The 12,347-nt window shown below is 51.4% G+C and overlaps 3 protein-coding genes across 3 annotated transcripts; 2 read left to right on the top strand and 1 right to left on the bottom strand.

Moving 5' to 3' along the window:
- Positions 1-19: 19 nt before the first annotated feature.
- On the bottom strand, positions 20-1,807 carry M431DRAFT_510040 (hypothetical protein). The gene is made up of 2 exons (XM_024919401.1): positions 1,626-1,807; positions 20-1,528 (listed from the first exon to the last, which is right to left on the bottom strand). The coding sequence occupies exons 1-2, from the start codon at positions 1,643-1,645 to the stop codon at positions 394-396; spliced, it is 1,155 nt and encodes a 384-aa protein (XP_024772439.1). The 5' UTR covers positions 1,646-1,807; the 3' UTR covers positions 20-393.
- Positions 1,808-1,980: 173 nt separating this feature from the next.
- M431DRAFT_510039 (hypothetical protein) lies at positions 1,981-2,858 on the top strand. Its single transcript, XM_024919400.1, has 5 exons — positions 1,981-2,096; positions 2,220-2,266; positions 2,330-2,358; positions 2,424-2,460; positions 2,520-2,858. The coding sequence occupies exons 1-5, from the start codon at positions 2,070-2,072 to the stop codon at positions 2,539-2,541; spliced, it is 162 nt and encodes a 53-aa protein (XP_024772438.1). The 5' UTR covers positions 1,981-2,069; the 3' UTR covers positions 2,542-2,858.
- A 667-nt stretch (positions 2,859-3,525) lies between these two features.
- On the top strand, positions 3,526-4,753 carry M431DRAFT_7265 (hypothetical protein; the record flags this gene model as incomplete). Its single annotated transcript, XM_024922050.1, has 2 exons — positions 3,526-3,727; positions 3,957-4,753. 2 exons carry the CDS (start codon positions 3,526-3,528, stop codon positions 4,751-4,753), a joined length of 999 nt encoding a protein of 332 aa, XP_024772437.1.
- Between the last annotated feature and the right edge of the window lie 7,594 nt (positions 4,754-12,347).

Genomic DNA, 12,347 nt, shown 5'->3' with positions numbered 1-12,347 from the left:
TTCCTCCCATTGTTTCACTAGAACATGATTTCTGGCCCAGAAGGGAAATTTGGATGGCTTTTTATACAGCAGGCATCCTGGTATATATGAAAGATTAAAAAAAAAAATCTGTACGATACCTGACCAGAGAGATCCTGGCCATTATTATACTTGGGAGGAAAAGGGTCGTGGGACACTGCTAGATGAGGAAGAGTCCTCGAGGGCGCTGTTTTTTAATATGGTTTCCTCCTTTAAAAATCCCCAGAAAAATTAGAAGTCTGTAGTAATTGTGTGTTTTCATGGCATTCTTTTGGCCCTCCTCTTACCTGATTGAAGTCACTGTCCTTTGCTACTTGAACCAGGTATTATTTATTAAGAAGATGTATTAGGAACGGATATTTGGCACGTCTCATCTCATCGGCGGCCAAAGCCTGGCGGAGGCTGGAATCCAGGAGGTGGCATGAATCCAGGAGGCACTGGAGGCGTCCCTGAAGCTCCTGGAGGAGGCACTGGAAAACCAGGAGGCGGGACTGCCGGGAAGCCTTGCGGCGGAGGAGCACCGCCAGGAGGGCCCCCTGAGGGAGGGCGGAAGTGGGACGGATGGAAGTCTGCAGGGTTCGTGTATCCGCCCTGGATCTGAGGAGGTCGCGCAGGCAGGCCTGACGGTGCCGGTGGGAGAGGAGCTGAGCCTCGCCCGGCGCCAGGGAAGCCATTTGGAGCGTGGCCAGGACCAGCGCCATAAGGAGACGGTCCGCGTGGAGGAGGGGCAAAACCGCTTGGAATATTCGCATGTGTGGGCGTTCCCATCATCGGCGGCGGTACTCCAGCTGGCATGCCGCCCATTGCACCGGAATCGAAGCCAGCGGGAGCGGATGGAGGTGCTGCGTTGGCAGGAGCAGGAGCAGCGGCCGCCGAGTTCATGAGGAAAGCCTGAGGAAGAGGTTGGGCCTCGGGAAGGATATTTCTTGACTTGGCCTGCGCGGCCAGGGCTCGCTCAGCCTGATCACCGTGTCTCTCTCCCTTGCCGTCCTTCTTGAAGGCGTATTGCACAGACACCTCCTTGCTGAGGATGTACTGCCCGTGGAGGTTGGAAATGGCAGCATCACTGCTCTCGAAGTCGCCGTAGCTGACGAAGCCAAAGCCCTTGCTCGCGCCACTATCTTCCCTAGCAACCTTGGGAATGCTCAGCAGCGGGCCAAACCGGCTAAAGGTGTCGTAGAGGATCTTCTCGTCGACCATGGGATCGAGGTTTCCGATGAACAGCTCGGCGCCCACCTCGGCTGCCTTCTGCTTATCAGCGCTTGCCTTGTTGACGCGAAGCGACTTCCCGTAGAGCTTGATGCCGTTCATGACGTTGGCGGCGTACTCGGCGTCGGCAGGGGTGCGAAACTCGACGAAGCCGAAGCCCTGGTGGGTTTGGGTGACGCGATCTCGAGGCATGTGGATGTTGTGGATGGGGCCCATCTGGAGCATGATTTCGTAGACCATGGCCGAGGTCGCGCGCTCGTCGATGTTGCCAATGTAGACCGTGGCCTCCTTGTCTTGCTCCCTAGATTTCGGGTCAGTTTTGATTCGAGACAAATGGTATCAATACGCGAAGTGAACGGGGTTGGGGTTTGGGGGGAAGCTCGAAAGAGAAAACGTACCAATGCCTGTTGACTGCCATCTTGACGGTTTGCAGGCCGGAGCCTTACGAGAACGGCACAAGAGATAGAAGTTTGATGCTGGATGTAGGAATTGACTCTCTGAACGGCGTTACTATCAATGAATAGTGAGCAAAAAGAAAAGAAACAGCTTCAATATCGTCGTCGCGTGTGATGCAGCTTAGGATGAAGCTCGGAAATCTCAACCACAGAAATGTTTCGCAGCAGCGATACAATGTACCCATGTATTCCTACCAAACGGGTTTATCAAATTAGCCAGAGTTGAGCCGGCACTGATTGCAGTAAGACCGCATTAGGCCTCGAAATTTCTTAGTAGGCGGGACACTTGGACGAAGAGCTTGGAAGCATCAATTTGCGCACTCGCATCTCCCAACGACAACATTTTCTGCTGTCCGAACCTGTCGCCCGACGACCTCCAGATTCAAGATGTTTGCCCTTTCAGAAGAGTCCAAGGTACGAATATACGAGGCGCTTCGAGGAGGAAGAGAAAAGCGGGAGAGACGGCGGGAGGAACGAGAGGATGATGATGTGATGATGGAGAAGAAACAACCGGACTAACTCTGTCTTCTACCACAGGAGCGCATTGCCAAGCTCATTGACATTTCTCGAGTCGCCATTCACTAGTATGGAATTCCCTGATATTTCCTCTTCCCTGTGCCATATGGGAGCTAACCGTTGCAATCTAGTGGCTACCTTCCTCTGATTCTCTACCTCGGTATGCGATCTCGAAGCGCATCTACGGCTTATGCCGGAAACTGATTCTCTCTTGTCTCGATTTAGGCTACACCCGCAGCGACCCCCGACCTTCAGTCATCCGGTATGCCGTTCCTCTCAGATCAAGATACATGTACGAAGTCGGCTAACAGAAACAAACAGACTTCTCTCTCCTCTTTCCTAAACGCAAGAACAGACGGGCATGCGATGTTGTACGATATACGATTATAATACGGCTCAAGGGCACGGGAAAAGGCATGCAACATGAAGAGGCGAACAGCCAGAGAGAAGCTCAATGTCCAGCATTCATCATGGCGTTTGGGTAATATGCACATGTCTTGGAAGAAGGCAGGACAGGGCACGGGACTGGTGATACAATAAGGTATGACGACAACGTCGCCGAGAGGACGCAAAGGAGGACACCAAATGCTGCCATGTACCAATAAGAATGTATTATCTACTGCTCCGTACTGTAATTGGACCAAGTAACCACTCTGCGAGTTCTTCATTTAGTTCTGCCGCCCATCCATGTTGCATACTTGATACTGCTACCTAAACTGGAGTGACTCTCGATCACCTCAGTTTGTCTATCCAACTAAGTCCGCAGCGATTACGAGCAGCTCAAGTATTTCAATGAAATGCAGGGGAAACGTCTGTTATTCACTGCTTTTTCAAGTGTCCGCTCCCATCACCACTCTTCTTCTCCAATGCTACTATCGCTTCATATCTAACCTGAACTAATTCTGCCGTGCAAGTAAGCACAGGGTATCCATGCGCCGATAACGCTTTATCTACCGCTTTTTATTCAATTGGAACAATGTAACCCTTTATCTCTACCGTAAGCCAAGTTGGAAAACACCAGAAACCAACCTTCTACCAGTGAGTTCTCAGTCAATTGAAACGCACCACCTCTTCTCTGAATCCCAAGAACCCCCAGCACAGCCAAGATAAGACAGAGCAAAGCAGCTTACAATTTCAAAAGATCGAATAACCGAATCCTAGCCTCCGACAGCGCCCGACCTCCAAACAAAACAACCCACCCGCCGCTACCCGCCAGTGACCGGTTTAACTGGACTGACAAAGAAAAAAAAAAAAAAAAAAAAAAAACAGGGACCGATCTATATGCCAATACGCCACACAGTTTGACAAAGCAATAAAGCTGTTCCACATGAACGAGCACTCGCCCGTCAACTTTGCGCAGCCCGACAATGTGACCGGACGAAACTCCGATCCGAACAGCTCCATGCCCGGAAGCCATGATGCCGGCCGGCTGTCTCCGGCTCTGGTCGAGTCGATTGCTGGGCTCAGCGCGGGCTCGATTGCGACGCTAGTTGTGCATCCGCTGGATATTGTCAAGACGCGCATGCAGAGTGAGTTGCTTCCTGTTCCTGTTGCTGGTTCTGTCTTGTCTTGGTTTCTCTGGGGAGGGTTGATCTTGTAATGTTATGGAGGGGGATGAGGGGGGAGTTGTGGCAAGAGAACGACAAAACAAGGAGGTGGAATAAGCAAAGAGGGAGAGACAAGGAGAAGAAGAACTATAGCAGAACAATCCTTCAACTCCATGGATACTCACGAAAACTAACAATCCAGCTTCAACAGTCAGCACCAGCGCCGCCTCCGCCGCCGAGCACAACCCCTCCATGCTCGCCATGCTCCGATCCCTCTCCAGCAACCCTCGCCCATTCTCCTCCCTCTACCGCGGCCTCACCCCTAACCTCACCGGCAACGCCCTCAGCTGGGCCTCCTTCTTCTTCTTCAAGACCCGCTTCGAAGACCTCCTCACCTTCGCCCGCGGCTCCGATCGCCCTACCCCCTCCGACTACTTCGTCGCCAGCGCCCTCGGCGGCGCCGCCACCAGCTTCCTCTCCAACCCCATCTGGGTCGTCAAGACGCGCATGCTCGCCTCCGACAAGGGCGCAAAGGGCGCCTACCCGTCCATGTGGTCCGGCTTCCGCACAATCTACGCCACCGAAGGGTTCCGCGGCCTGTACCGCGGCCTCGGCGTCTCCATGATCGGCGTCTCCCACGGCGCCGTCCAGTTCGCCGTCTACGAGCCCGCCAAGCGCTTCTACTTTGCGCGCCGCCAGAGCCAAGGCTTCGACAGTAGCCGCATGACCACCGAGGCCACCGTCGTCATCTCCTCCGCCGCGAAGCTCATCGCCGGCGCCGTCACGTATCCGTACCAGGTGCTCCGGAGCCGCCTGCAGGTCTTCCACGCCGACGAGAAGTTTGGCAAGGGATTCAGGGGCGTCGTGAGGATGACGTGGAGGGAGGAGGGCATTCGGGGCTTCTACCGCGGCTTGATACCGGGAGTCGTCCGGGTTATGCCCTCGACTTGGGTCACGTTCCTGGTCTACGAGAATGTCCGCTACTATCTGCCTCGCTGGATGTCGTGATCATTGCCGATTCGACGAGAATGAGCTTCAGGGGGTGTCATTTTGTATTTCTTAATGTTTGCTTCGTTTCGAGCTTGATTTGTCGGCGGCCGGCAGTTTCTGCTTTGTAAATCAGCGTTTATCTATACGAAGAGCATAATTCGGCGTTCTCAGAGAAGGGGGGAAATCGCATATAGAGCGGACAGGTTGGAAAGATAGATGTGGTCACTAAAATAGCTGTTAACCATGAAATAGACAATGTTCTTCTTGTTCAACCTTCTTACAACACATATTCCATTGGAGAGAGCTAGATTTCATACACGAGAGTTCAATGACTACATATCCTTTAGCAAGAACTATATGGATGCTCTTCTAAATGCACAATCTCTGCAGATCAAAGCAAGGGATGTAAGCCCCTTTCCATCTCTTCTACCAGTTCTATAACCAGAGCTTGCCAGGAGAACATGGCTTTCGAACGCAAACAGTTTCTCACAAACAGCAGAATCGTAGACGAGTTTACCAGAAAACAGTCACAATCACACTTGAAACTGCAAATCATTACTCAATCTTCAAGCTCAGATCAGCATCAATGAATGTCACAGTTACAACGGACCATCCGCCGTGGCCACCACGTACTTTTCCCCAGTGCCATGTCAAGCTGAACAAACTCTCGACGGCAGACTTGCTCTTTTCTTACCCAAATCCCGAGTGGCAATGCCAGGGGGGAGAGGCAACACGGAAAGCAAATTATTTACGGCCCCAACCCTATTGATACGGCGCATGGTGGCAAAGACAATCAATATTGAGAGTAAAATGAGATGCCAACACCATCAGAGCGGATCGATACGATGAAACAAACACAACGCCTCCTAAACGTATCTCTTGCTCTGATTGAGCTGTTGGCATCCACGCCATCATTCCTCGGGATGTGGGCGGCGTCCAGTATACCAAGGAGTACTTGAGGCTTTCAAAGCATACCATTTTAGATCGATGTGCAGGCCCAGCGATCTGGTAGATGCAGCCAAGGCAAAGTACACCCTCCGTGGGCGTATGTACATGCACGGCCACGGAGTCCTCTGCATGTAATGATCAGTATGATGCATATGTAACATTTCGTAGCTCGTCATGGACGTGCGCTGGCAGCGTACTGACTAGCTCGATGTATGGCTGGACTTGATCCAACATGATCCCTCGTGTTTCGTAGCTCCTCTAGTGAGGCAGCAACTAACATGTAGGCTGGCTGGCCTCAACAAAACCCATCAGCTGCTCGAGACAACAACAGTAACCACTATCGTCCCGCAATTAAAGGCGATGTAGCTCCGTGCTAGAGGGCGGGGGAGCAGTCAACGGGAGGCCCGCCAAATGTAATGAAGTGGACTCGCTTTGGATTGCTCATTTGATGGTGATCATCTTAGACTGGTGTCAAGAGGGTGTTTTGAAAGCAAAAGATGAGATGTGATAGAGGCGTGGAGCCAGCACTATCCGGTTGGCCATGTACAGGCGGGTGTATGAGCATGTCCGAGTATGAATATTAGTGTCAGAGCCCACAGGTTGGAAATGGAGCAAAGCGGCGGAAGCACCGTGCCTGAGATCCGGTCTTTGCACCAGACAGGGGTTCTGGGGCTGAGATAGACATGAAGCGCGCGTATGAGAAAGTGGCGAGAACGTGGGAACGCGGACGGAGGAGAGAGTGACGGCGATAGAGCGGAAGAAGGACGAGCACAAAAAACAGAAATGAAAGAGAGAAACGAAAGTCAAGCAGAATGTGCCGCTCTGGCTACCTGCAGGTTGCCAAAAGGGTCATCGGCTTCAGCCTCTGCGAAGCTAGTCCTACAGAGATTCCCCATCTCGATGCTAAAAGCCCAGCGAGGCAGGGTCTCCTGATACAGCCTGGCTGCCAAGTCGAAGCCCTCTCAGGCGCCGTCGCTACCGAAAGAAGCTTGGAGATGCACCGCTTAGACGCAGATTGGCTACTAAAGTAATGCAAGGGAATCCCGAAGGGGGCGCGGAAGAGGGACCGTGGCTTTTGAGACGCCGATTCCCATGTTGCCCGTGTTGGTCATCATCCAGATCTGAGGCAGTGTCGTATATAGCAGCTGCTTGAGTCAGCTTGCTCCATAGTTGCATTATCCTCATGAGGCATGCATGCTCTATAGAGCTGCAGTTGTTATCCTCATCACAGCCACTTGGTTCAGCTGTAGACCAATACTCATTCCCTCGAACAGTACTGCTGATGGAAGAAAATGAGAAAGACAGAGCGAAAGACAGAGCGAATCAGCACAACCTCCAGTGTTAGCGTAGTTGCCACAGTTGTTTCGGAGGCTTCTGTAATATGACAGGCAGAGCTTCAGCGGCACTTGGCGGAGCCTTATGCACCGTCATTGAACGGAAACTAAGTGATACGGAGCTTGACGGCCGCTTGTCTAAGAGCCGAGAGCAAGAGACAAGGGTAGACCACCTTTTTCGAGGCATCGCAAACCTATCAGCCGCAGTGGAAGCCGTCATGGGAGGTTTGATGGGCACGGTTCTCGACTGTTATTCGTGGGGCTTCTTAGATCTCCTAATGCGCATCCCTTCTGTTAGGCGGGATAACATCATTCTGCGTCGCCCTGTCCTATCACAAGATGAGCCGCTAGTCGCCCCGCTACTTCAAGTCCGCGCGTGAATAGGTAGCCGGATGTAGTACGGGCATACAAGATGCGGGAGTTCTGGTATGGAGAGAGTAGAGTAGGAGAGAGAAACAGAGACGGAAGTGAAGTTGTGGTGCAATGACAGGGACAGGGCAGCGATGTCTAAAGAGCAGCCAGAACCCGTCTGTCCTCTCAGAAGAGAGATATGTCGTCTTTTGACGGGGGTGTAGATGTATTGGAGGGAGCATACGACACATAAGTGACAGGATTCTTGGATGATTGAAGCCATCGTCACATACACACAGATGAAGCGGATAGAAGATGGAATAGGGGAGTGTAGTATGTATATCACAACTCACACGGGGGCATCGCAGCTGAGCGTCTCATGGCTGTATGCCCATGAAGACGACCATACACCCTGCTGAGCGGCATGTAGCATGAATGAATACTCGAATTATCACGATGGAACTCGTGCAGCGCCGAGACTAGATTATTTCGCCGACTGCTTCCCGCATGACATAAGTTAAACAAGGAGGTCCAGTTGTGATGTTGTAGTGGTAGCTGAATGGTGTCTCCTTGAGACGTTCTTCCGCATATGGTCAAACCACGGCGCCTAGTATTCCTCGTAGGAATAGCTCCTTGAGACATGACCGGAGCTTCTTCGATGTTATCACCCCGGCTGAAGCACCCGCCAGCATGACGGAGTGGCGGTATGTTTCTCCTGCAGGATTGTGATGACCGCTCGATAGTTCGTATGCGAGTGTACGGCAATCACACCGCAATATTGCCTTGGCGGACACTGCCTGATACCATTATAACGCTTTTCAGTATGTTATCGAAGGTATCATAGTACATATAACTCTACGAACTAATGACGTGCTCAACAGTATAAGGTAGACTCTACTAGGATGAGACGAGAAGTAGCAAGCAAGCCTCAGGAAAAAGGAGGAAAGATCCGCCAACGTAACAAACGGAGACAGTATGAAAGACTTACTTTTACATACCCACGCCTGCTAAACAAAAATGAGATAAGTCTGAGAGGAGAGGACAATTCGGCCTGACTCCTGGCAATATAGGCGCCTCAAACCTAAACGTCAAATTGGCCCGCACTTGAAATTAGCACTATGGATGACTATGGTTAGCATACTCATTGAGGGATGTCACAAATTTGAAGGATACGTATCAAGTGATGTTAGACAAGCACATTCGTTATGACCGGTGAAGACGGGTTCAGCGTGTGTCGAAAAATGATTCGTACCCGCGATGACAGTCTCATGCAATGTCTTTTGCCAAAAACACAGAAAGAAAAAAATCGTACCTCTTTCTCCAGGGTACATCATAAAAGTCATGAGGCCTTTGACAATGGATACTGGGAGATATCAGGAACAATTCGAGCCCGCCGACGATAGGGCGCAAGAGCCATCTACAGCTCGCGTTCCTGCATCTCTGAATACAACAATAGCGAAAGCTGGGACCAAAGAACGGCCCCTGATCCACGCGTGTTGCTTCATCGATCCGTTCTGTCTCGCCGCACTAGACATGCAGTTCGCTCGGACGTGGCGCTAAATGTGAGAGGCGAGAAGACCAAAGCGTCTTCTGTTTGGTACTGTCCATGGATAACTGGCCGCTTCGTGGCCATCCCTCCGCCGGAATGCCCGCTTGATGGGGGCGTGTGGATGTTTCCAGCCCTCAGATGGCAGAAGTTCCAGCGGGAGAGAACTAGGAGCATCTAGACCGTGCCGTATGGTTGTTGTGGTCTTGGGGCGTAATGTTTTCTCATCTTCTCTCATTTCGTTTGCCCCTCCTACTCCTGGACTTTCACACAACGCCTCTGACGCTTGCATTCGCTAGCGATCGGGGCACAATCTCTGTGATGATGGCAAAGGCAGATGTGGGCAAAAACCCCGATCGCCATCTTCCATGCTGTTCACCACGATGTGAGACTGCGGCTGCTCCACACCCTCGGGGAGATCTTTCGCTGCAGCCGCTTGTAACATATAACAAAAGGCCAGGATCATTCGGCAAAAGAGGGGGCCATGTAGGTGTGAAGGACGAATGAGGAGAGGCAGCAAAAGAGAGACGCTCGTCTCTTGCAGCTCCGTAGACGGGCTGGCACTAGACATGAATATGAGCAGTCGCTATGCAGAAGTACATGTACCTACATGTTACAGCTCATCTTCAGCATCCAATTTCATATCATGAGCTTCAAGGACATCGGGAAAGCCGTGCACTGCCTTGGTACTTCCAATGACGGCCGCCATTCAGGTGCCAGGTGAGGCAAGAAGTCAACAATATGATGTATAACTTTTCTCCTGTCTGGGCCGTGAAGCTTGCTCACAACCCGATCTGTAATTGGTAGCTACCAGTCTCCAGGGAGCAGGATTTCATCCATGTATGTCAATCAATACTACCTCCTAAGAGCAATTTTCAGCTCCGAGATGCTACTAGGTAGGCAGGCAGGCACTAATACCCTATTGATGCCTCATACGGAGTATCCGAGCATGACCCCAAACAGCACGAAGGAGTCGTCTCGTCAGGGTCGCAGAGCTGAGGCAACATGACACGTCTGTTTCCCAAGATCTCCCAGCAGGATCAAATCTGCGCGGTCCTCGACCATGTTTGATACGGAGCCCTGCCGAATAGATTGACTATGCGCTGAATGCCCAGGACCAGCGGCCCCTGCATCAATCTTTGGTGAGCATCCATGGAGCCGACAGCCGCAACTGTGCTGTGCTGTTGCAATTTACGGCCGTTAGCATCGCTGCCCGACTGCTACTCTATACCCTGTGCCGTCTCTCAAAATGGAAACGAATAGGTGATGGGAAATCCAGGGCACGCTGCCTGTTCAAGTGACTTCAGTTCATGCGTAACAATTAAACCCCCGTAGCTGCCGGGGGGGTGAGCGAACCCATGTCTGCCAACTCTGGCCTTGTACCTGCGCATGTAGAATACAATACGAGCACAACAGATTTAGAAACAGATTTTGATCTCTCGCCGGCAGGGCGTTCAGGTCATCTGGTAGGCGAGCATCCGGGAAATGACAGGTCTACTAATATTTGTTCTTCCATCTATAAGCGCAGGTAATACCCCTGTAGCAGTAACAGTAGCATTAGCCATGGGTTATTCATGTGAATGTGGCTTTCACGCCCTCGTTGGGAGATCTTCTTGCTCACACACCCCTCCTCCGTTTCTTTGTTGTCTCTTTTCGCTCGAGAAAACAAAATGGCATCTGGTTGTTTGATGAACACAAGATGATGGCTCCTGTGGAAGCTGGTGGTGGATACATGTACCTAACCTAAACCTGGATCTGATATCGACACATCATATCAATGGAGTAATAAGGGCTATTGTATTGCTTTTTTTGTATCCCGTAATACTCTGCATGTTAATACATGTGCGGGGTGATTAAATGGTAATGCCAACCAAAAGAGTGTAACACATCTTGCATGTTTGTGTCACCGTGGCGCCTGTCAGAAGTCATTAGTGGCTACAAGATCCATTCCAAATGCAGTTGAAGCTGCATGCACTTCTCCTGGCAATCAAAGCCCCAAGCAGTCATAACCGAGTTTCAAAAACGTAAATCTCTAGATGATGTGCAAACTATGGGGGCCTTGGGACCAGGTACCCGGGCCTCCTTCTTCCAAGACTTTCGCTGCTCATCCAAGTTTCGCGCAGGTGGTCGGTAAATCGCGGCCTTCCTTAGAAAGCGTCGTCTCTTACACTAGCATGGTGGTTTATCTCCGACCTTCTTAGCCAGCTACCCTACCCAAAGTCCTGGGACCGACTGAATTACTGGGATAGCCTCTGGGATTTTAACCTGTTTTCAAAACCAGAGCTGTCCAGATTGTGATCTGTATCCGTACCTGGCACCGAGCATCCTGGAATACCACCTTCTCCTGGATAATAATGATCATCTCTATCTGGAAAGAGGAATCTCTCGTCCTGGGGGCGTCTCTTCTCTTTTCGCTCCCTAAAACCCTCAAACCGTGTCCCCGGCCTCTACTAAAGCACTTCTATCGCATATCATCTTTTTCGGGCTCTTTAACCAAGTCTGTCCCGTGGTCACCGAAGACTTGGCCCACCCTGGCTAGGAAATACATGGGACAACCAGCCACTCACTTGAGGCTGTCCCGCCTGCTCTTGATCAACTGGAGCATTGAAACGTCACTGTAGAGGAGATTTGCAGCCGGCATGTGATTGGGGGTGTGTACGATCAAATGCATCAAGCGCATACGAGGAGGCAATATTTCGCATCAATACTGTAAGCCACCTGTGATGAGATTTCAGCAGGGACGGGAGCGCTACGGACCGCAGACAACAGGCGTCTCACAGGCACCGGCCCCTTCTGTGCAGCTGAACGTGACCCCCCGCATCGTTCATCCTTAGCGGCCTAGCGAGAGCCGGGACAAATTACGGCAGCGATCCATGGATTCAGCGGCCTGATAGATTCAATGCGCCGTCTTCAATCCTTCATGCCTCTAAAGTTGGACTTGGTTTGATGCTCCCGTTCTTTGCCTATTGACGCCCTGACATTGCAGCCGTGGTTGGACTAGTGCTAACTAAATCATAAAGCCAATTGCGGCTCTCGTCATATCTCAACTGCAATATTACAGCGCTCTTCCCTGACTCTTGCTCTCCCGTCTCTCTCTCTCTCTACGAGCATGGCCTCGTCTTGTCCGGTTGAGCTCTACACCCATGGAAGTATCACCACCCAACACAATCAGCTACTGCTATTGGCTTAGCTAGGTAGCTTTTAGCTATGCGATTCTAGCCGTGACTCGGGTTGAGAAATTAAATGCACTCAATGTTCTCTCTCATTGCTCCAAATCTTACACGCACCTGGACCCATGCAAAGCGCGTCAGATGCATGTGTGAACCAACCAACGAAGCTTCGCTAGGTCCGGCTGAGAAGCGGCCCCCAGATTGATGCCATCATGCCTGCTCCATGACATCTCAGATAGATTAAAATGCTACCTTCAGCTTCC

This window comes from Trichoderma harzianum, assembly GCF_003025095.1.
Source record: "Trichoderma harzianum CBS 226.95 unplaced genomic scaffold M431scaffold_9, whole genome shotgun sequence".
Taxonomy (NCBI): domain Eukaryota; kingdom Fungi; phylum Ascomycota; class Sordariomycetes; order Hypocreales; family Hypocreaceae; genus Trichoderma; species Trichoderma harzianum.
The sequence above is the reverse complement of the archived record's forward strand: the minus strand, read 5'-3'. Positions and strand labels throughout refer to the sequence as shown.